The sequence below is a fragment of the Populus alba genome, chromosome 19 (genome assembly GCF_005239225.2).
Source record: "Populus alba chromosome 19, ASM523922v2, whole genome shotgun sequence".
Taxonomy (NCBI): Eukaryota; Viridiplantae; Streptophyta; class Magnoliopsida; order Malpighiales; family Salicaceae; genus Populus; species Populus alba.
Window position 1 is genome coordinate 10,880,411 of NC_133302.1, and position 24,626 is coordinate 10,905,036.

Genomic DNA, 24,626 nt, shown 5'->3' on the forward strand with positions numbered 1-24,626 from the left:
TTTTCAAAATGTAATATACATTACAATTAGGAAAAAAAATACAAAAATATAAAAACATAAAATCATGAAAATATAAAAATACTTTTGGTACTATCTTATAGGATGATGGATATCAAAAGAGTAGATTTGTCATCATGGTCTTAATATCCTTTAAGTCATCATCCACTCTTGATTAACTATGATTTTTGCTTGAAAGTCTCGAATATGGCTCACATTCATCTCAATTTGAGCTATGTAATCTTCCATCCTAGATCTCCATGAACTAATATCAACATCTTTAAAAGAAAAGGTTGTAGATGGCATCTCAAACATATCAATAAATTTATTATCACCATCGACATTTTGTTATTCTTCCTCATCATGTTTTTTTTCAATATGAGCATCAACTTGGTCATTAGAAACCCATAAAAAATTATTGAATAAAAAAACAAATATTCTAGTGAACAATTAATTCAAATTTGAGCCATAAAAAAATTATGCTTTTTATAACCATGTTTGACTTATGCATGAATATTTTTTACAACTTCGAAGAAACTTATGCTCTGACCAATAACATGGCAGAAGTCGTAACTAGTTATGGACTAATTCAATAAAAATCTTACAACATATCATTTAATTTGTTGGCATTATCAATAAAAAGTAAAGTTGCAAGACTTCTAATTTAGGGTTGGTAACTTAATGAATACCAAAAAATAATAGATGACTTGTAAATAAACTCATAAAAAAATTCAAACAATTAATGGAATGATTAAAATAAATTTAGCAAAAACACATACTTAAAATAACCTTTCCTTAGAAATGATACAATAAAGGTGATTTTTATCCTTCCATGAGCATAATCAACCCCTTAGATCTCTGAAACTATTATATATTTTAGATATTTAGTCTTTTTAAAGAACTAGATGATGACTCCATTTTCTATATTTTCCTTTAAGTTTTTGAGGTTTTATATTTATGTCGGGTGCGATAAAGGATATTAAAATGACAAAATCAAAAAGTCAAACAAACAAATTGCTTACCTAAGGTTTTCTCGATTTTTCAAGAGGAATGAATCTTAGAAGGATGACAAGCTAAAAAAGACAAGATGAATGATGTAATAACATAAATTATAGTTATGAAGAAATGGTAGGCTAAAATCGAGCATGCTTATCTGGAGTTCTTTCGCTAGGCTTTTTACTTGGCTTTCTAGTTAGGCATTTCAAGAGCTTCCTCTTTCTATTTTGGATAGAAGTTTCTTCATTAAAAAATAACTTAGCAACCATCTATTTCAACAAAATGTTGAAGATAATATTAGTCAAATACAATATGAAAAAGCCTAATTAGTGACCAACTAATAGTTTAAAGTCTCTCACCCCACAACAACTTAATCATATATATGCATCATCGTGATAATTAGTTTCCAGATTGAGATCATCGAAATATTGGTGGAAAAATAAATAAATTCTTATTTTTTATTAGTAAAAAAAAAATAAAGTCATCATTTATTATTTTGGTTACTAAAAATCCTAATTGATCTTAAAATTTGGATAAGAAAACTAGTTGTATATAGGGATGACGTATCACTCCTAATATATCTTATCTAAAATAAATTGCACTGTTTATTTGTCTGATACAAAATAAAATACTATTGTGTTTTTCTAACTATTTGTTTATTTAAAGATTAAAGTCGGTTCACACCAATAGAGTGGATCATAGCTTTAAGGGTCAAGTCTAACCATTTAAGAGTTAAAACATAAAAATAAAAAAAAAATTATTTTTTTATTCAATATCAAGAAAACATCTTACATATAAATTTATAATATTGGATATTAAAAGAAAAAAAAATACATTTTTGGCGTTTGTAAAATATAGGTCAAATTCTACTTTAATAAACTAATTATTAAATTCAATTTGCATACAAAATAAAACCTATTTTTCTTGAATTTTTAGTATTTAAAAAAATGCTAAGTTATGCCATATGTGTGTGTTTTGTGTGTGCAAATATGATTTTTATTTTTAGAGACTTGGCCATATGTAAAAATTAAAATATTTAAATGTAGTTTTGAAAGAAGATTTTGTTATTTTTTGTCATATTTAAATAATAAGAAAAAAACTAGTTTTTCTAATACCGGAAAAACGCCTCGTATGTATGTCATAATTTCAAATATTAAATATAAGAGAATAGAAAAATATGAGGGACTAAAAAAATTGCAAAATGACCCTTAATAATAATAATGATGACGATGATGATGATGATAATGCTTTCTCTCCTCTCTCAAATAAATAATTGAAAAAACAAGATAGATGATGTTTTGTACCAAAATTTAATTTTTTGAAAAATTAAAAAACTGAAAAGTTGTCATTTAAAAAGTAAGAGGACCAAAGTGATTTTTCACTCTATTTTTTAGATTATCTCCCATTTACTTTGTTTTTTTAACTTTGAATCTAGCACTTTTTTTTTTTTTAATAAATATGCTTAAATGAAACATTAATTTAAGCCTACAAAGCTATAATTAAAAAAAATGAGGGATAAAAAAAAATAAAGAACTATTAGAATCCACAATACTATATGTTTAGATGAATTGTGAGGTGGTGAACAACATTTTTACCACATTTTTTAAATTAATCTTTTAGAATACAGAGATAGAATGACAAAATTATTCTTGGAGAGAGAGAGAGGGAGCAATATGACTCCTTTTTAGGCCAATTCAATAATAAAATGGAGTGAAATAATTGATGCAAGTAGAGGGACTTCTTTAGCTTTTTAACCCATTTGAAAAAGATTATCTTTCTTGAGAAACCGATGTCCCAACAACGGCTTCTTTCAGGTAGTGTTTGGGGCTGTGTTTCTACCTGTGTTTTGCAAAATTTTAAATTTTTTTTTTTTAGCTAAAATTGAGTGTAGTTTGTACTTTTTGGATCGTTTTGATGTGCTTATGTTAAAAATGCTTTTTAAAAAATGAAAAAACATCATTGGCATATATTTCGGCACGAAAAGCTATTTGAAAAGCAATCGCTACCACACTGCCAAACACGCTCTTAAAATACTTCCAACAGATTTCTATATAAATAGAAAACTTAAACATGTTTTTTTAATCATAGAAAAGAATAAACTCCTTTTTAAATAGATTCTGTATTTAGCCAAGTTAAGAATTAATTTATAATTTAGCATGAGATTTCAATAATTATTTTCTTTTAAATAAAATTTTGAAAAACAAATATGTTCTCCAAATTGGAAGGAAATTCTGGGAACTAGGATTCTTCAAAATGAAATTGAAAAAAATTGGATAGGCTTTTAAGGTTTTTCTTTGTCTACGAACCTCTAATTACCGTAGATGAGTGTTAGGAATTGGAGGTAAGGGTTTTATTTTATTTTTTTTCAAAAAAGATTTAGTGATTATTTTACACTTTAGACATATGCAAGTTATTGCTAGCTAGTTAATTCCAGTTCGGGTCGGATGAAAAGTTTTTTACACAAAATAAAAAAGAACTTTGTAAGTGTTTTCAATGCATTTTGCATCAAAAACTTATGAACTATTAACTGAAAACTTGATGTATTTATTTATTAAAATAAATTAAAAATTATATATATCAATAAATATTAAAAAGAGTTATTGATATTAACTAAATATCAATTTGAGAACCTGAAAAATAATAGATATTTCCTTAAAAAAATTATTTAATTATATGAGAATTAATTGTTTTTTTGTAAGAAAAGTAATTATTTAAATCTCATTGATTTGCTAGTATAATTCTTCCACTTCTATTTTTTTTTTCTACAAGGAAATACAATTCTTTTCTTGTTCATTCTTTATTTAATAAAAATCATAAAGCAATTAGAATAAATATAAATTGTTTTTGATGATTTGAAATACAAGGTATGAAATACATTTCTTTTATCTTATCAACGCATTCCATTTGTTACTTGGCATTTTGTTTTGCTAGAATATTTACTTTTTAGATAAATTATAATAGTTTTGACATAATTGTATTAAAAAATATATAAAAATAATACACGGTCCATGCATTTTTGTCTAAATTGCATTTTTATCTAAATTTTTTTATTGTGTCACCAGCAGAAAGATCTTCTGGCTCAGCCCCTTACTTGGTTTAGATTTCAAATTAAATTAGGTAAAAATTGATTTGATATAAATTAATTAACCTAACAGATCCAAACACGACTTTGTTAAAACCCAACTTGATTTCTAAAGAAAAAAAACATTTAAAACGACATTGTTTTAACCCCCCCAACACACACACACACATATATTTTTTGAAACAACAATTTTTTGGATTGACTTGACTTAACTCATCAATCCTAGGACTTAGACATAAACTAGATCGGGTTTAATAATTTTTTTATTTAATTATATGATAATAAAAATTAATATGCATGGGAAAGACACCAAATAAAATTTTAGGAAACAAAATCATTGTGAAGAACCCTAAAAAAATGCATTTGCTAATGTTTTAAAAGGAATGTTATAAGTTTATTAAAAAACAAACAAAAAAATAATTTCTTAATTTATTATAATGAATTGCAATTAAAATGAAAATAAAAAGGTGGCACCTAGGCTTGGATGGGTCAACATGTTTGGCCCCTAAAAAAAAAAGTCAAATGTGGAGATCTAAAGGCAAGACCCACGTGCCTAGACATCATTTGTTTTCTTTTTATAATGAAAATACTGACATGTTATCTACTTATTTTTTTTTTTTAAAAAAAACAGGTGACATGTTGTTTGCACTTGACACGTCTCCCAGCAGTTCATTTTTGGCCACCTAAAAATTGGGTTCCACCATCTTGGTTTTTTTTTTAAAAAAAACCATTTTCAATTTTTTTACACTTTAAAACACTTATGAAACACTTATAAATCCTAATTAAACTTATTTCGAGCCTTAAAATAACTTTTAATATGTAAAAAACCCAAAATCAACCCTTAATGGAAAAACATTTCAAGTCCTAATCTAGTTTTTTCGATGATATTAGTGGTAATAAAAACTTTTAATATAACTTATTTTGTTAAATGAAACTTATTAATATTAAAATCATTTTTTTTTGTTATTAAAAAGTGGACAACCAGTAATTTTCTCCCTTCTCATTTGTTTTCCAATATAACTTTCTCTTTTCTTTGTTAAACTTGAGGACTAAGAAGCGAATACAATTAAGTTTCGAACCAAAACACAAATGTGTCGAACTAAATGAACCAAAAGTGAAATTTGTAGAACTCTAGAGGCTAAAGTTGCTAAAAAGGCTCCCATGAACAATGATGAAAAAAATACTCTCTATTTTGGTCTCACTGTAAATTTTGGTCCTTTTATTTTTTTTAAACAATAAATTGATTTCTTTCTTGTAAAATCGAGCATCAACTTAATATTAAGATTTTTTTTTGATATCACAATAACCTAATAGAAAATAAATCAAAATAAAATATCAAATTCAATTCCTAATCAACACAATATAAAAAAATAAAATTAAAAAGAAAAAAATCATGACCAAGTAGAAAAAGAATCAAGGGACAAGTAGAAGAAAAAAAAGAAAAGGAAACACTATTACAATACATAATATTTCCCCTCACACGCTACACATCCACAGTAAAAAATGCCACACTAATCGGTTTCTTTTAACAAGATATGAAAATCCACCATACTTTCAATGAATGTTCCAAGTTTGAATCACATAAAATTAAAAATGATTTACTGGAAGATATCCACAAAATCGAAGTGGAAAAATTTTGTTCAGTATTCTAAGTGACCAAATAAATAAATAATCCACGCGAGGACATGCATAACATTTACTTGACTTGATGTTCTCAGTTGAGAGAAGAAATTTAAAGATTGTAACTAGTTAAGTTTTGAATTTGATTTTTAAAAAGTATTAATTTAAATATTATAAATTTTAGGAATTATTAAAAATTTATAAAATTATTATTTTTAAAGTCTCAGAAAATTAGTTGAGGTGGACATAAATTAATCAGAAAACCTATAATTAAAAAAATAAAAAAGTTCGGAGCAGGGATCTCGCAATTGTGTTAGAATTTGCTATCTTCTTTATTGCAATCAACCGTTAGTCTAAGTTGAAAATAATTCATCGGTATCTAAGATAGGATTCAATGGATAAAAATAAATAATAAGATGGAAATGGATACACCGCCAGTCTAAAAAGTTGAAAATAATCCACACAGAGGATTAGAAGAACTGTTGTAGTGGTAGTAGTGGAACACTTTTGAAACTGCTAGGACAGAAATTTGGTTCACCAATAAAAAATTATGAAAAAAATGATTAGCACAGTAAATTAAAAGTTTTTTTAGAATAATAATTCTATTTGAAAAAATTAAAAAAAAACAACATATTTTCACGATATTGTATTTTATAATAATAACATTTTATGTGGAAAAAGTATGATAATTTAATATATAACTTTACTATGCTCAATTGGTCGACTGATTAATCTAGTTATATGAATTAGTTAAATATTTTACATAAAAACAATAATTTTATAATTTTTTTCTTCTAAATATATTTTATGAGTGTCAAAGATATAGTTGAGCTTGCGATAACGAATGATTTTTAAAAGTAAGGTGTGAGTCTTCTATAACTAGATAATGATTTGTCTTATATGAATTACATAAATGACCTAACAAATGCATTTATGGATCAGTGATACAGATTTAGACACAAGAAAATGTTTGGTTGTGTTAGACTAGAATAATAAATAATAATAAAAAAATTTAATCTAATTGTTGGATTGTATTCAAATTTTTAATTTTTACAGAAATTTTCAGAAACTATTTTTTTTTTTCCCCTAAAAGTAACGATTTCAAATTTCTACTTTGATCATCAGATATTTAGATTTGAAAAGTATAACCTTGTTGTTCTAGTTTTGGTTGTTTTGTGATTTTATATTTTTATAATTTTTAAATTAATTGATCAATTTAACTGATTATTATAACTAATTGGCCGGTATTATAAACTAATTGGCCGGTTAGTTTAAGTTTAAATGATATTATAAGTATGAATTATAAACTATGATATTATTTAAAATTTTATTATAATTTATAAAAATAATATTTAATTAATATTACAATTCAGAAATGTAATATTTAATTAAATATTACAGTTAAGAATTTTAATATTTAAAACTCCTCTAATATTTTGCCAATTTTTTTTTTCTAATTCAGTAATTCACTATATATATATATATATATATATTTTTTTTTTTTAAATGCTACTTGCATAATTTATCGAAATTTTTAACGCTGTCGTCTTCGATAACCAGTCCCTCCCTCCCGACTCCATCAAGTTCTTCCTCACAGTCACAGTCAAACTCAAATAGGGAGACATGAAAGCTTTCTGACACAACAACTAAGCAAACACTCAAAGCCTTTCACTTTTCATAAATATCCTCAAAGAAAACGAATACAAGTAGATTGTTCTTCAATTATGATGAACCATCTCAAGTACTATCAAACAAGGGCTTTCCTTTCAAGATCTTTCACTTTCTCATCAACCAAACACCCAAAACCTCTCTCAAAAATCCTTCCTTTTCACCATTTTCACACAAATTCCATCTTACCAACTAAAACCCATCTTTATGCTTCTTTTTTCTGCACTCTTATACACCTTTATTTGACTTGTGGCAGACTTTCCAAAGCAACAGACACTTTCTATGACATGATAAGAACTCACCATATTGTTCCCACTCTACCCTTATGGAACCGCCTTATTTACCAGTTCAATGCCACTGGCTTGGTTTCTCAGGTATGGGACCTTTACTCTGAGATGTTATCTTGTGGGGTTTTGCCTAATATTTTCACTCATAACATATTGGTACATGCTTGGTGCAAAATGGGTCATTTGAGTTTGGCTTTAGATTTGATTAGAAATGTTGATATTGATGTTGATACTGTAACATATAATACTGCTATTTGGGGGTTTTGTCAACAAGGTTTGGCTAATCAGGGTTTTGGGTTTTTGTCAATAATGGTAAAGAAAGATACATTCTTTGATTCTTTCACTTGTAATATATTGGTTAAAGGGTTCTGTAGAATTGGGTCGGTTAAATATGGAGAGTGGGTTATGGATAATTTGGTTAATGGTGGGATTTGTAAGGATGCTGTCGGTTTTAATACATTGATCGATGGATATTGCAAAGTTGGTGAAATAAGTTATGCATTTGAGTTGATGGAAAGAATGAGGAACCAAGGTGTGTTTCCTGATATTGTTACTTATAATACTTTGATCAATGGGTGCAGCAAAAGAGGTGATTTTGACAGAGCCAAGAGTCTGATTGATGAGATTTTGGGGTTTAGGAAGAAAAAAGATTGTGGTTTCAGAAAGATTGATGATATGAACGATGATGATGGTACACCGAATTTGGAACCTAATCTCGTTACATACACCACACTTATAAGTGCTTACAGCAAGCAGCATGGGCTCAGCCAAGCACTTTCTCTGTATGAAGAAATGATTGCGGATGGATTCTTGCCTGATGTTGTTACATATAGTTCCATTATAAATGGCCTTTGCAAACGTGGGATGTTGACAGAAGCAAAGGCGCTTTTGAGGGAGATGGACAAGATGAGTGTGAATCCCAATCATGTTGTTTATGCTATTCTAGTTGATTCATTATTTAAAGCAGGGAGTGCTTGGGAATCTTTTCTCTATCAAAGTCAAATGATAGTCTGTGGAGTTTCCTTTGATTTGGTGGTGTGCACCACATTGATTGATGGGCTTTTTAAGGCTGGTAAATCTGATGAGGCTGAGGCCATGTTTTGCTCACTTGCAAAGCTAAATTGTATTCCAAATAACATTACCTATACAGCAATGATCGATGGATACTGCAAGTTGGGAGACATGGATGGTGCAGAATCTCTGTTGCGAGAAATGGAGAGGAAACAGGTTGTTCCAAATGTCATCACATATTCTTCTATAATAAATGGCTATACAAAGAAAGGAATGCTTGATGTAGCTGTTCGTATTATGAAAAAGATGCTGGACCAAAATATCATGCCAAATGCTTATATATATGCAACATTAATAGATGGCCATTTTAAGGCTGGTAAACAAGATGCTGCTGTTGATCTCTATAATGAAATGAAATTGAATGGATTGGAGGAAAACAGTTTTATAGTTGATGTCTTTGTTAACAACTTGAAAAGGGGCAGAAAGATGGATGAAGCTGAGGGATTATGTAAATATATGATGTCAAAGGGCTTGTTGCTTGACCGAGTTAACTACACATCTCTGATGGATGGTTTCTTCAAGACAGGAAAGGAGTCAGCTGCATTCACCATGGCTGAAAAAATGGCAGAGACAGGTATAAAATTTGATGTTGTTGCATATAATGTGCTAATTAACGGTCTCTTGAGGCTTGGCAAATATGATGCAGAATCTGTTTATTCTGGAATAAGAGAGTTGGGTTTGGCTCCTGATCGTGCTACATATAACACCATGATTAATGCATATTGCAAGCAGGGGAAACTGGAAAATGCCATTAAGCTTTGGAATGAGATGAAGGGTCATTCAGTAATGCCAAATTCAATTACTTGTAATATTCTGGTAGGAGGGCTTTCTAAAGCTGGTGAGACTGAAAGAGCCATAAATGTGTTGAATGAAATGTTGCTCTGGGGAATTCGCCCTACCATAACCATTCATAGAGCTCTACTGAATGCATGCTCAAAATGCGAAAGGGCTGACACAATTTTGCAAATGCATAAGCGACTTGTTGGGATGGGACTTAAAGTTAATCGAGAAGTTTATAACAGCCTTATCACGGTTTTATGTGGGCTAGGGATGACTAAAAGAGCAACTTTAGTATTAAACAACATGACTAAAGAGGGAATTTCAGCAGATACCGTCACTTATAATGCCCTCATACATGGACATTTTAAAAGCAGTCACATCGAGAAGGCTCTTGCCATATACACTCAGATGTTAAATGAAGGAGTTTCTCCTGGTATCAGAACTTACAATCTCCTTTTGGGTGGTCTCTTAGCAGCAGGTTTGATGAGCAAGGCACATGAAATACTTAGTAAAATGAAGGAAAGTGGCCTAGATCCGGATGCTTCTCTATACAATACTCTAATCTCTGGCCATGGTAAGATTGGTAATAAGAAGGAAGCTATAAAATTTTACTGTGAAATGGTTACTAAAGGCCTTGTTCCCAAGACTAGCACCTATAATGTGCTTATTGAAGATTTTGCCAAGGTAGGAAAGATGGATCAGGCTAGAGAACTTCTGAATGAGATGCAAGTGAGAAGGGTGCCCCCTAATTCTTCCACTTACGACATACTAATATGTGGCTGGTGCAATTTATCAAAACAACCAGAACTGGATAGGATATCAAAGAAGACATACAGGACTGAAGCAAGAACCTTATTCACAGAGATGAATGAGAAGGGGTTTGTGCCATGTGAAAATACTCTAGCTTGTATCAGCTCTACCTTTGCTAGACCTGGAATGGTGGTTGATGCTAAGAATATGTTGAAGGACATGTACAAAAGAAAACAAAGTTAGTACAGGGGTGAAACTAAAAGACAGGAAAGGCCATGTTCTGTGATAGCCAGCCTTTGCAATACCACTTAACATATTTAGCACTGCCGCTATTGCAACACTTCATTATGAATTGCTTGCACATAAATCTTCAGATAAAATAACTGGTATTGGCTTCTCATTGTAACTTGTAGCTATTTCAGTTTACATGATTAAAGCCTGCCTTTTGCAACTGGGTTGTGGTAATGACCATGAGCAATAGTCTTTTTACCTTTTCTTTTCTTTTCTGGGTGAAGACCAAAGATGAATAAAAGGTGTTAAGGATCTGATTCTTTTTCTTAATTTTCATAAGTTGACTTGTTTTGCTAATTTGCAAGAACTTTGGATAAATGAATCAAAAGTAAATTATAACAACCATTGCATGAGAAAAGAATGAGCTTTCTTTTATGTGTCTTCCATTCTCAGGACATCATAATTTATTTTGATAGATTGTTAATTCTGGCCTTTTGTGTTTTCTTTTCCCTTCATGCCTACGAAATCAGTTCTTTTTTTAGAATATCTGATACAATGTTCAACAAAATTGTAGTTCTTTATTGATTTTCCACCTTCTCATGCTTTGGCTTCGTGTTTTTACGAAGTCATTAATGGTGGTTCTGATAAATCGTATGCAGTGTAATTTGTCTCTGTCAGTCAATCAATTCTCATGGACACGCTTTTGATAATATATCATTTAAACTATGGCTTGCGCTTTATGATTCAGTGATATTATTCTTGAAATTGCAGAATTGCTATGCTAATCTCTTAGTTCATGGCACCTGAAGACATAGTGCTGACAGAAAGGCATTAACACTACCAGTTTGCACTTGAAAGCAAACAAAGTTCTGAAATGGGGACATACTTGTTCTATGCGAGGGTGATGGATGAGCTACACCATCATGCTATGAATGGACGATGGGTGCTTCGCTAGATGATGAGACCATCTGGGTGGATCTCTCTGTGCAGCTTCCAGCTGACAAAGGATGATTGTATTGTTAAATATTTATATTAGCCAGAGCAGCATGCCTAACTGATAGCATGATGATGTCAAAGGTAAAAAAGAAACAAACATCTGTTGTTCAATTTGGTTTCTGTGTGATTCTGAAAGTGGAATGTGATAGTGCATCTGAGATATGATACTTTAGTGCCATAATCTTATTTAATTATTCTTCTGTACAATCTCTCCTTTTTCAGGCTGATGCTCTTCTTGCTAAAGACTCTTTCTGCAATTTTTTGAGTCATTTGAACGTGAATGTTTAACTTGTAGTTATTTTTAACCTACAAGGATTCATCTGGTAACTAGTAAATAGGATTTATTACATAGGAAGACCTAAAAATATTACTAGACTCCATTTCATATCACTTGCAAAAGTTTAGCCTATGCCTTTAAGGATGCAAAATAATAAAACGCGATTCATTTGTGAAATTAAAGAAAACCTGATTAAAATACACCAACTACAGTCCAGGTTCTGACCCAGATAAACATGATTAAATGATTTGATGCAATAAGGCTAGCTAAAATATTGCTGCCTCTTTGTGGTCATGGCAGTTTTATGCAAGACATGGGAATTGTGCTGTTAACTGCTACTTGTACCCTTCCCTGCTGAGTGAATAGCTGAAAAGAATGATCTGTTTTCATCGGGCACTCGTTGTTGGCTTTGTACATGCAAGATCGCAACATTGGTGAACAAAATGTTACCGGACCTGTTAAGTGATGATACGGGTTCAAAGAGAAGAAGAAGAAGAAAATGATTCACGGTTTGAGCTACGCCCGTGAGCTTGATTTGACCTGGTTAAACCAAGCTAATATTGGGTTTTGCTTGACTTTTTTGGACTTGATTTGACCTCAGATAGATTCTTTTTAGGCTTGGTCTAACCATGGTCAAACCTAACTCAACATGGGGTTTGGTTTGACTTTTTTTATGCTCAGAGCCTCATAGTTTGACCTTGATAAAATTAAATCCAATCTAGCCCACATTGAGCTCTATTTAATTTAATAATTGAATCTTTTTTTTTCTCTTTTCTTTTATTTTTTCTCTAATTTATTATTATTTATATCGACTACTCATAATCAAGGAGGATATATATTATATAAACTACACTTTTATCTACACTTTACTAACACCATTCAATTATTACAGCCTAAAGCATATGCATGAAGAGCTATGTCCATCTCAATTATCTATTGAGCTGTTCTCTAGATATATATATATATATATATATATATATATATATATATATATATATTTTGAAGTAAGCTATATAAACAAGGTAAAAAAAAAAAAATGAATCTTCTAATTCATTACAATATATCTATAATTATTCTCTTTGTATATTTCTTATAAAAATACCCTTTAAACACCACACTGACTTAGCCATCAAAGCATTATTTTGCAAGTAACACCCATGTATTTAGCCTAGTATTATTTGTGAAGGAGTCTAGGTCCCGATAAAATTTTTATGAGCTTCATCAATTATGTTGTCTACGAGAAACTAAACAAAAGAATGTCATGTTGTATAAACTATACCTTTATCTAAACTTCACATATGCCATTCAACTATTATAGCATAAAGCATTTATATGAAGAGCTACGCCTGTCTTAGCTATATATGAGCTATTCTTGATATTTGTTTCCAGAGATAAGCTATATAAACAAGGTAAAATGAAAAGAAATGGATGAATTTTCTCATTTACAACTATATATCTACAATTACTCTTTTTATATATAAAAAACACCCCTTCAAACACCACATTGATTTAGCCATCAAAATAATTTTGCAAGTAACACCCACATATTTAGCCCAATATTATACATGAAGAGAGTCGAGGTCTAAACAAAGTTTTTCTAATCTTCTTCAATGGCACCACATATGAGAAACTGAACAAAAGCTTTTGTTCATTTTATGTGTTGATCTTTCTCATTCACTTGATTCTAAAGATTTTATGGTGGATAACACAGAAGCCTTAAGAGGAAGGGTCATTGACCTCCCAACATCTTCATCATCTTCTTATATGAATTTCCATCGACTTGTTTAACAAATGATGACACTTACTGAGACTGTGTTAGCTACCCAATGATATCATGTCGTGTTTGTCGGCATTAGCTGCTAATGATTTTATTGCACCTGCTGTATAATCATATTTTATTTGCATTTACAAGTTTTGTTTCTTGCAGTGTAATAGATATGTAAATACACAACTAGCTATTACATTTATGAATATGACTATCTCAGTGTATTATTTGTTATACAATGGCCAAGATATCTTGTGGCGAAATCCCTGCAAAAGATAAGTCATAATACTTAGTATCAAACAAATGTTTAAGGAAATGGCCTTACCAGGCTACAAATCTTTAAAAAAGTTCTTAACATCAGAATGTAAATAAATAAAAGTGTAGCAGAAATGCAAATGGAGTACTCATAAAGCCGAGCCCTCTAAATCTGTATGTGGCTTTTGTGGTAATGTATCTTTCATAGTACTTATTGAGGAAAACTCTCTCGTATTCTATGAATCGAAGCTAATAGATGCAGGGAGAAATTAAAAAGGCCATCTTGCATAAAGAGATTTTTGCTGAAATGGTGCGTCGAGAACCAAGCGTAAAAAGGAACAAAAACAAAATGCTGATAGGACAGTGGGACATGCTACGCAACAATCCAATCTTTTTTTTTTCTTGCAACACTTGATTCGCCGTCGACAACATCAATAGGCAAGAAAGTTCCTCATTAATTACTATTTTTATGCTAGCTATTATCCAAATCTTTTTGATGCAAAAAAAGAAAAAAAAGAAAGAAAAGGTCATGATAGCCTTTAGATAGCAAGCATAAACAACCAATAAAATTGGCAGGAGGCACACTGGACAGAAAAACAAATGACAGCAGATGAAGGCCTGCAAAATCAGAGGGTGAAAAAAAGAGAAGATCAAATGAATCTAACTTAAAACAACTAAGTTAGAGGGCATGCATTTTCTCACCGCACAAAATACAATTCATGTTGCTGAGCAAGTTTGTAGCACATCTAAATTTCTTTCATGAAAAAACAAAGAGAGAAAAACCGGGACACGACGGACAAAATACCTCTCTTTTTTTTTTCATTGAACAAAGAAATCATGAACCAAATAAAAAATCATCTCCAAAAAAATCAAATTATGGTGCATGCAAGAGAAAATCCTATGCTCAAACCTCACAATCCATTTCTAAAAGCACTATTTATGTTCAAACCCAAAGCTTAATTATTATTTTTTCCACTTCATTAGGCACAATGTGCAACTACTTGTCTAGCTCTTCATCCATAGACAAAAAAGAAACGAAAAAGAACATGTGCATTTGCAATAGATGAGCCATAAATGAAATCATTTGTAAGCAATTGTCTTAAAGCAACATTACCAAATTTTGTTCAAAATATCTGTTATCCTTTTTTAAGAGTAAAATTCTAATATTTTACAACCAAATTCATATCTTACATCTTATATTATAACCAAATCATGCTTTTCTCGAGGTTAAATTGTACTGGGAGATTTTTTTTCGCTGTTATAGTTTGATTTTCTTCTACCATGTTTATCCTTGGTCATTGTTCCAAATCTCAAGCTGTCAAGTGCCAAGCATTTGGTAGAGCATATCGCCATCTTTTTCTCATCCATCAAAAGATGAAAAAGAAAACACAAAACTAAATCACTTTCTAGGGAGGCTGATAAGTGGTCAAATCTTATATGTAAGGGTAAGACATGCTTCTGTTCAAAACTCTGCCAATTAATTATTAAAAGAATAATGCACAACAAATGGAAGCAGCGACAACGTACGTGCTCTCTAATGGAGACAAAAGCATATAACATTTTTTTTGTATATAAGAAGGGAAAGGCATAAAAAAACAATGAAAGAAAAGTCATGCAACAAATAGGAAGTTCCATGACAAAAAAGTAACAGGAATGGCCAAAAGGTTATGCAAGAGACAAGCATCGTTTCAGCGCAGATTATAACACAGGAATGGCCAAAAGCAACCAATTGAATGCACAAAGGTAAGCAAGTCAAGACATAAACAACAGTATGCAAAGTCAGACCAAAGAAATTCAGGACATAACAGGAAAAAGAGAGAAAAACAGTGCACTAATAGTCCAACATAGCTTATGAGAGCAGTAACACCAAAGCAATTCACAAACCAGTGTGCACAAATGCAACAAATCACAGACAATATATGCATGATACATGGGACGTGTGAGTGTGGGTATAAATAGAAAGGTTTAACAAACAAGAACAACATAGAATCCAAAATCCATAGACTCTAAAAACAAAAATCTCATAAAGCACAAAGACAACTATACAAAATAGGACAAAACCTTTTTCTGGAAACCCCAATAACCCAATCCTATAAAGCATAACAAACCAAGATAAAAGTAAATAAATAATAATAGAATCAATGGAACCCAAACAAAAACTAACGCAACACTGCGACAACAACTAAAGAATTATAACGACCTAGAGAAGCAAGTAATGTCATGCAACAAAAGAGACAGTCAAAATCAAATGCACACTTAAACAACCATCTCGCTCTAATAATATGTTTGGTTTGTGATAGCTTTTGCTGTTGGCAATTTGAAAAAAATGGATTTATAAAAATAACTTTTAGTTGTGGGTTAGTTGGATTAAAATGTGTTTGGTTAAAAATATTGTTGAAATTATGATTGGATAAAAAGCAATTTAGAAATGTTTGATTAAAATTGCAGTGGAAAATGATGTTACTAGTAAAATGACTAAAAAGAACATGTATTAATTTCTTAGTTTACAATTACATTAATATGCATTAAATTATTTATACATCATATATACAATAATGCAACAATACAATTCAATTTTTAGTTGTCCCATTAAAATAGTTGCAATCTCATCACAAGCATAATCCATTCGAGAAGGCCTTTGTTATCCATGATTTTGCAAATGTGGAATATATTAAGAAATATCTTTGTAAATATTAGTAATATCTTTACTTGTCCAAAATTAGTGCAAGTCATATCCCATTAATTTTGGATCATGGTTTCAAAGCCTTATGATAGAAAGTTAAGGCCTGTGTATATATGTTGTACAATTTGACCTTAAGATACAAGAAACCATTCAACCATTTATTTTCTTAAAATGGTATCAGAGCAACACCCTGATATTTACAACATATATACACAACCTTAACTTTCTATCAATCCTACTATTAAGGCTTTGAAACCGTGATCCAAATTAGCGGGATATGACCTGCATAAATAGGGGTATTAAAGTCTTTTTAAGTATTCAAACACAATAAAATGACAACTTCGTCCGCAAAACCAAAAAAATTAAATCATGCTACTACGGTATTTTTGGTTTTTTTACTGTAATATTTTTTGTTATTGTTGATTTCATGAAGGGCAATGTGATTTTTTTGCATAAATTAAATGTTATCTAAATAGAAAAAAAAAAAGTGAAGACGAGCGTGGCATAATTGTTGATGCGTGGGAGGCCCTTGTATACTTCAGGGAATGCTTGCAATGCCTCCTAGCTGCCAAAAATACCCTTCTCGATGGTGCTATGCATATTGATGGTGGTGGGGTAGTTTGTTATTGGTAAAATTGTGTTTTTTTCTTTTCTCTTTTTTCTCTAAAAAATTATAGTTTGACCCTCTTTGTTTAGGGACATTTTCTCCTTCAAATCTCCAATAATTTGCCCATCAAATAAAAATGATCACTAAAGCTGTTGTAGCCATATAAAAACAACTTCGAACTTTGTTACTCCCTCAATGAATGACATATTAGCTAGCTTCATTTATGCACCATCGAGTTCATGTAAAAATCTTTAGTTTCCTGAAGGAATATGATATAATGACATGTAGAAAAATAGGCATAAAAACCATCATACTCCCACCTTGTATAGGATCTACTCTCGCTGGGAAGAGCGTTCTCAAACTGCATGCACAACATATGATTTCTAAAAATCCAGATGTAAGGTATCAGCAAGTCCTAACCATAAAAGTGGCTATCATCATCAGTCTCCCTCTGAATCTAACTCACATACTCTTTAGTGAAAAAGACTCCAAGATGAGATCAAGACAATTAATATTGCTCCTATAATATAGAGATTCTCCACTTTAAAAATGAGTGTTAGAAACTCATCTCTCCATGACTCATCTCTTCATGGATCTTATGTTTATAAAGATGAATTTAGACAATTATGATGGACTTATAAACCCAAAAGAAAACATATAAAACATTCAAAATAATAATGAATATTGCTCTTGTAAAGTGGGTGATTCTTCACTTTGAAAACTGGTATAGAAACACTCATCTCTCCAATGATAACATGTTTATAAAGATTAGCTTAGAAAACTACGATGGACTTATAGGCCTAAAACTTACATATACATAATGTACCCTACAAGATAAAAATAGTATGTTTATATTAGATAGGATAGTCATATCCTTAGCACTCCTTATTATGGCTAAAATAGCTTTTAAGTATATGTTAAAAGGGAAGTTATGGAAAGGAATCCTTAGAAATTTCTCTTCTATGCTATCTAGTTATAATTTAAGGGATGATTGAACAATATTAAATTCATAGAAATAGACAGTTGTTCATACTCGGACTCACTACAAAACTCCACATATATTTTTTTTTTCTCTTTTATCATAAAGGGGTAATCCTCATTCCTCTCTTGGGATTCTCATAATTCCTTGTATATGTGGCCTAGCATGAAAGGTCATAAAAAAACTTTTCTTCCTTTAGCCAAAGCTATTGTCATATTTAAATCAGCCTTAGTTGGCTTCTTAGATCTAAAGCATATCAAAAACCTATATATCCAGTATGAAAGGAAAGCCATATGTTATTTTTAAGAAGGAAAGTTCATTTATTTCTTTTTCCTCTTTATTGAAAGACTATATTAATGGGTATCTAGTGCTAAGTTCTCAAATTGACTCGTTAAATTTGCATGGAGGCACAAAACTCTTCACCTGTTAGGTATAAGTCTTCTATTTAGATAACATTAAAAATATTATGACGTTCTAATTCTTCACCAAAATGCTCCTCGGTTTCATCTAACCAGTGACATATTTGGATTGATTTCTTTCACATATTAAGATTGACATGATCTAAAAGGAAGAGACCATTTTCTTCATTGTTTATTTTCTCTTGGTATGGCCCTAAGCACTTCATAAACATGCCTTTTGGAGATGTAAATAATTGTCCAATTGATATTGGAAATAAAACTTGTGTAATTTTGAAAAAGAAAGAGAAGGGATAATTTTAATTAAGAAGGCTTGTTGAAATTAGAGGTCATTTAAGAAAGTTGAGGATTTTTTTTCTCTAGAAATTTCTAATTTTTTACAAAAGAAAAATTAGGTATTTTGAAAAGTTTTGTAAGGAAAGTATTTAGGGGTTTTATTAAGGATATGAAATAACCAATGAATTGATTATATATTAGCTTTACATTTCTTGTAATAGTCCAAAAGCCAAGAATATTTAGTTTTGAAATGGTTTAAGTGGCTGACATTTCAACATGTTTGACATTACAAGTATTGACACATTATTCGTGGTTGATTTTAATAAAAGGTAAGTCAATCTTCACTCATTTGTTTTAAAATCAAGAAATGTGAGTGGACATTGTTGCACTAAAAAAATCCATGTGTCGACTAAATAAAAAAAATAGATATTAACTACTAAACATGGAAATGAAGGCTGAAATTGATCATTAATAGTAAAATCAAACAGGCTTAGAAAGAGTTCAAATCGATCAAGGATGATATAAAATAATCAATTAAGAAAGATAAGAATAGATCGATCAATAACTAGAAGTCATGACCGACCATGAAAAGACAATCAATCATAGATATAAGAGTTCACTTGTTTGGTTAGAAAACCATGTTATTCTTGATAGAAGCCTTCAATAGACTACATTGGTGGGTATTACAAATTAGTTAGAAAACATGTGATTGTTAAGAAAGTAATGTGCTGATAAAAAAAAAATAATTACCTTAAAATTCATTTATAACCTCTTGATATGCCATAAACAATTTATATATGGTTAGGGATTGTAGTTAAAGTTTTGCTAGTTCCAAAGCATAGACTCTTGTATTAATCTATATATGCTAATGATCTATACATGTGTGTATTATTTTTATTTATTTTGAGTTATATTATTTGAACATCTAAGACAAGCCATCAAGAACTATTTATTTAAGACTATAATAACTGGATTTATATTCATGAAAGACCAACAAATTTGAGTTCATGTTAATAAAGCTTCAAAATGTCATATTTTCTTAAAGACCCCGCAATCCTTCTTAAAGCAAGACAGAAGCAAGCTTCCATGTATTCAAAATCTCTATTTCTCTGTATGTTACACTAAAAAAGGGTAAAAACCATTCAAATATATCTTATATGAGATAAGCTTCAAGCTTCATATCTATTTATAAAGGAAATTCATAAAAGAAAAGAAAGATTGGAATGCTTAGGGCAGCTGTAATTTGATAAAACCTCCTGCTCCAGCTTAGAAGCTCTTGATCAGTACAGAAGTTGAGGGTTATATGCACAACTGTACTTGCGATTTATAAAAAAGTATGAAATGGAAGATAGATTTCTCCTTTCTGTATATATACAAACAATCCATTGAATCACACACAAAACTTAATGTTTGACTAACATGGCCTCCGTATTCCTCTTCCTCGCGGCATGTTTTAGTTTCTCTAATGCAACAAGTCCGACTTGCCTAACTCTTTCTCGAGACAACCCCATGCTGAAAAAGATTGCACAAATCAACAATCTGTAAGTTCAAGGTATATGGACAATAAAATGAAACCAAGAATTTTTTACTCTGCTTCTAATATATATATATATATATAATCACAACATCAGAAAGTATGTATATATAATCATTCTACTGCTTAATATATATTTGACTCACCGCTTGCTAATGTCCTCCCATGTAAGGCATTCCTGATCTAAACCATGGTAAAGACGTATGATCTCCTTTTCTCGTTCTTGAAGAGCAGAATCAATAAGCTTGTTTACTTCCTCCTGTCAGTACATCACTCAACAAATTAATCTTTTTTTGTCTTACATATATACACAAATTCTTGTTTTCTTGTCATCTTTACCTTCAGTGCCCACTCATCCACTCCATGCCACGGGTTGTTCTCAGGGCGATTATCTGCAATGTACTTCAAAAAAACAGAGAGAAAGAAGGAAAATGAGTCATAAAAAGGACACTTGAACTATAATTTACCCAAAGGATTCGCAGAACCAGAGTTGAGCTTCACTTACACTATGGTGTGTTTCTCCTGGAAGACCATTCAAAGAGGGGAATGCTTCCCTGTCAAGCGAGAAGACCTTACTAATAGCCTGCATATGATTACATTGTTGATTAACATAAAGCTAGAGCATTAGGCGATAGAACTGGTGGATTCATAAATCTAGTACCTCGGTAGCATTCCTAACTTTCCTTTGGGACATATTCAAGCTTTCTGCAATTCTCTGAAAATAGCAAAAGCAATAAGAAGATAGTTAAGGGCAATATTGCTGATACATAATGAAACAATAATAAAACAAGAACCATCTCATCATCAAAGGAAAAGAGATTTAAGAATGTTCGTTCGTATATGGTTTACTTAATGGAAACTTGAATCTGAGGATATATCGAGAAACCAGATTGCTGTTATTTCGGACCAGGTAGAACAATGTACTTACATCAATTGATGGAGTTACTCCTTTCTCTTCCAGTCTAATCTTTGCATTCCGGATCAGGCCCAACCTTTCATGTAAATGATTAGGCAATCTTAAGGTTCTTGAATTATCAACTAAAGCTCTTGAGACACCCTGTGTCCCAATAAAGATGAAAAAAACGCATTAGTTTTGTAGTATCTATCACTCTTGACGTCATGGCCTTATAACCATAGCAAGAATAACACACATGGATTTCAGGTAGGAGACCACCCCAAACTCATTTTTCTGTTTAGGGTTGCTTTGGGAAAAAACAGAAGTGCCATGAATGCTAAACTTGACAAGAAGATGTGTTTTCAGATAAAGGTTACTAGAATGTCATGGTGCAGAAGACTTGTGTGGTTATCTGTTGTAGGAAATGCTTAGAACTGCTGGTGGTAATATCTGCTGTTCCAGTATATGAAGTTGTTTACAATCTGAAGGGAAAAATCAGCCTTACCTGACGAATCCACCAATAAACATAAGTTGAGATTTTGAACCCTTTGGAAGAATCAAATTTCTCGATACCTCGCAGTAGTCCAATCAAACCTCCCTGCATGGGAAACATTGCATGTCACAAATCTATCCTTTGATTCATGGATATCAGCCTTTAATACTTGAAATGATGCGAAGAAAGTAACCTGAACAAGGTCAGCCATTTCAGCACCCATGTTATCATATTTTTGAGCAATAGACATAACTAGACGAACATTGCTCATTGCTAGTTTCTCTCTTGCCAGAGAACATTGAATCAATTTTGACTGTAAGTCAGCACGAGAAATCCTCAAGGAATCTGCAATTTGTTCATCTGAGGGCTCACAACCTAATCTCTCCTTTAGCCTGAAATTTCCAAATTCGAATAGATAGATTATACAGCAATCCAATGAAACAAATGCAACATATGGATTACATGCTTTAAAAAGATGTTGAGTGTTTAGCACATTAAAGAAATTAAATCATGATTTCTCTTCACATAAAACTGTCCCAAGTTTTGAGAACATGAAGCAAGGTGGAAGTGAAAAGGAAAGAAAAACTTCTTGCTATCCACACCGTAGCCCTCAATTACATCTGCCTCTGTCACTTTCAAAATCTTACTCGAAAAAAATGCAGTAGAGATACTTATCATAGAATCACCAAGATGCGCAAACAAACAACTTCACTGAACTGCAAGACTTCTCTTATCATTATTAATGTATTCTAACCTGGACTTGTGGTCCTCAAAGGAAAGACCAGCTCTAATTATCCTTGACAAGCGCACAACTTCTGTATGGGGGAGCACCTCATCACTCACTACACCCTTCACATAACCTTTCAAACGATTCTGCAGCAGATCTGGACTAATAACTGATCTTAGAAACTTAAAATCACTACTTTGTGACATAAATTTACTTTGGTTCTGATTTTTTCTCCTGTTATTCACCCTTCGTTGTCTAGCAGACACCCCAGAACAAGTGACAGGTATCTTCTTGTTATTTTTTTTACTTGTCGAGTCACTTGAGTTTGTCCTCTCAAAAGAAAGATTCCATTGCTTTTCTAGCATAGACTTCTGCAGCAAAAGGAGAGCTTCTACCGAATAGTCGAGAGTAGAGCTCTCTTCTTCAAAGTCATCAAATGTCTTGAACCATGTTGCCACATTTGAAGAAGCAGAAGCAGAAGCAGAAGCAGTATCCACATGTTCTTTAAGGGCTTTAATGGAATGTGAATTTCGATTGGATGAAGGGAAGCTGGGACCATAGTTCGATGACTTTTTTGCAACTACTCCATTCTTTGTTGTAGCGGTTGGATAGTAGGTAATCCCATGATCATTGACATTGGAAAGCTTTTCTGTGAGGTCTGAATAGTAAAAGGAGGAACTCAAGAGCCTCTTTCCTGTGCTAAGTCCAATAACTGCAGCTGTGGCCATCATATATATGGATAAATTTCAGAATTGTACAATAATCATCACAAGCTTTCAGAAAATTGATGATATCAAGTCTGCTGCTCTTCAAGCGTACTCAATTCACCAGGCTAGGTGCATGTAGATGTTCTATAGGATAAATCGCCCTAAGCTCAATTTGGTAGCCTTCTGGAATTAAAATCAAGGAAAACTGGAAAAAACAGAAAACAAACATTAGGCTCCTCAATATGTTAAAAACATTAAATATATGTTTGGCAGGATGTCATACAAAGTAATCGAAAGATAATAATGATCCTCACTGCATCATGCTCCATGACAGTTTTTACCAAATTTGTCTAAGTTCATCATATTCAAAGCTAACCAAAACAAACAAACAAATAAAGAAGTTCCAGTTCAAGCAGACCCAGGGAACCAAAAAAAGAAAAGGTGTATTGAGAATTTTATACAACAGATATATACTGCACAGGAGTATCAGGTCACACCCATGAATATGCATAGGATTAGCATCTTGCAACCAAGTGAATACAGCTAGAGAGTTCAACTTTGAATATCTGAAAATATCAATCTACAATCCTAAATGAAATGAAAAAACAGATGAGTTAAGAACATAGATCCCTAACTACGAAACCAAATATGATTGTATTCAAGTCTTAAAACCGTAGTTTAGTCTTCTTTACCACATGAAAAACAGTTGAGCTATTGCCAAGCCTGAAACAGCTACATGTTATAGGCATATACGATGCCTCTTACATTAACTTAGACCAACACTCCAAGTGTTATAGCAGAAGCTAGCCCCATCTTATTTGCGGAGTGAATGATCACAGATGGTGTAAACCATTGCTGTTATTTTTCATGTTCATTATATTTTCCGATCCTGAGTTATGCGAGTTCTACTCTGTATATATTTTGTCTGTGTTATTTGGCCAGAAGAACAAGAACATGAACGATGAGTGAAAAGAATGAAACAAGGAGACAACCTCAAACCGATTTAAGTTGAAAGAAAAACATGAGAAAATTAAGAGAGTTGAGAATTCGGTGACAATAGAGAAATGCTGTGGAGGATTCAAGAGCTGCTGCATACCTGAAGTGGTTAGGAAAGCAAAAGGTGATGGAGAACAAGTGAGGATTCCGAAGTTAGCAATGAACAGGAACTACCTTACTACTTCTACTTTGAATGCATGACATGTTTGTTTATGTTTCTCTTACAAATTTATCTGGTTGTGATAATCTTACCACTGCTACTATTTCAGCAGAGAAAATGGAGGGTTTAGGGTGTAAGGGTAGGAGATATGGGAAGGAGGGTTGCCATTGGCTACAGCAGATATTGGGTCCCATGTTCGAGTGGTGCAGAGACCGCCAGTTTTCTTTTAATCCTCTTGACATAATAATAATAATATAATTGCATTGGGATTTCACACTTGGCAGCCACACACCACCTAAAAAAATAAAATATGACCACAAGAACAATCGACAGTTGTGGGCCAAAGCCCATTGAGCCCATTCTTTACCCTCTCTTATC

General features: G+C 31.7%; 2 protein-coding genes across 5 annotated transcripts; one reads left to right on the forward strand and one right to left on the reverse strand.

Moving 5' to 3' along the window:
* The first annotated feature begins 7,220 nt into the window (after positions 1 to 7,220).
* Positions 7,221 to 12,256, forward strand: LOC118027791 (uncharacterized). Of its 4 annotated transcripts, none has more exons than XM_073406453.1 (3): positions 7,221 to 10,637; positions 11,254 to 11,559; positions 11,701 to 12,256. In XM_073406453.1, the coding sequence occupies exon 1, from the start codon at positions 7,420 to 7,422 to the stop codon at positions 10,492 to 10,494; it is 3,075 nt and encodes a 1,024-aa protein (XP_073262554.1). In that variant the 5' UTR covers positions 7,221 to 7,419; the 3' UTR covers positions 10,495 to 10,637; positions 11,254 to 11,559; positions 11,701 to 12,256. The 4 variants fall into 4 exon arrangements, with proteins under 4 accessions (XP_073262554.1, XP_034887174.1, XP_034887175.1 ...); XM_035031283.2 differs by lacking the exon at positions 11,701 to 12,256 and having other exon boundaries at positions 7,221 to 9,295; positions 9,368 to 10,637; positions 11,254 to 11,685; XM_035031284.2 differs by lacking the exon at positions 11,701 to 12,256 and having other exon boundaries at positions 7,221 to 7,737; positions 8,232 to 10,637; positions 11,254 to 11,685.
* Positions 12,257 to 19,952: 7,696 nt separating this feature from the next.
* On the reverse strand, positions 19,953 to 24,406 carry LOC118027790 (RNA polymerase sigma factor sigA). The gene is made up of 10 exons (XM_035031280.2): positions 24,189 to 24,406; positions 22,413 to 23,297; positions 21,852 to 22,050; positions 21,671 to 21,763; positions 21,199 to 21,327; positions 20,932 to 20,985; positions 20,776 to 20,853; positions 20,610 to 20,672; positions 20,417 to 20,529; positions 19,953 to 20,248 (listed from the first exon to the last, which is right to left on the reverse strand). The coding sequence occupies exons 2-10, from the start codon at positions 23,114 to 23,116 to the stop codon at positions 20,140 to 20,142; spliced, it is 1,542 nt and encodes a 513-aa protein (XP_034887171.1). The 5' UTR covers positions 23,117 to 23,297; positions 24,189 to 24,406; the 3' UTR covers positions 19,953 to 20,139.
* Between the last annotated feature and the right edge of the window lie 220 nt (positions 24,407 to 24,626).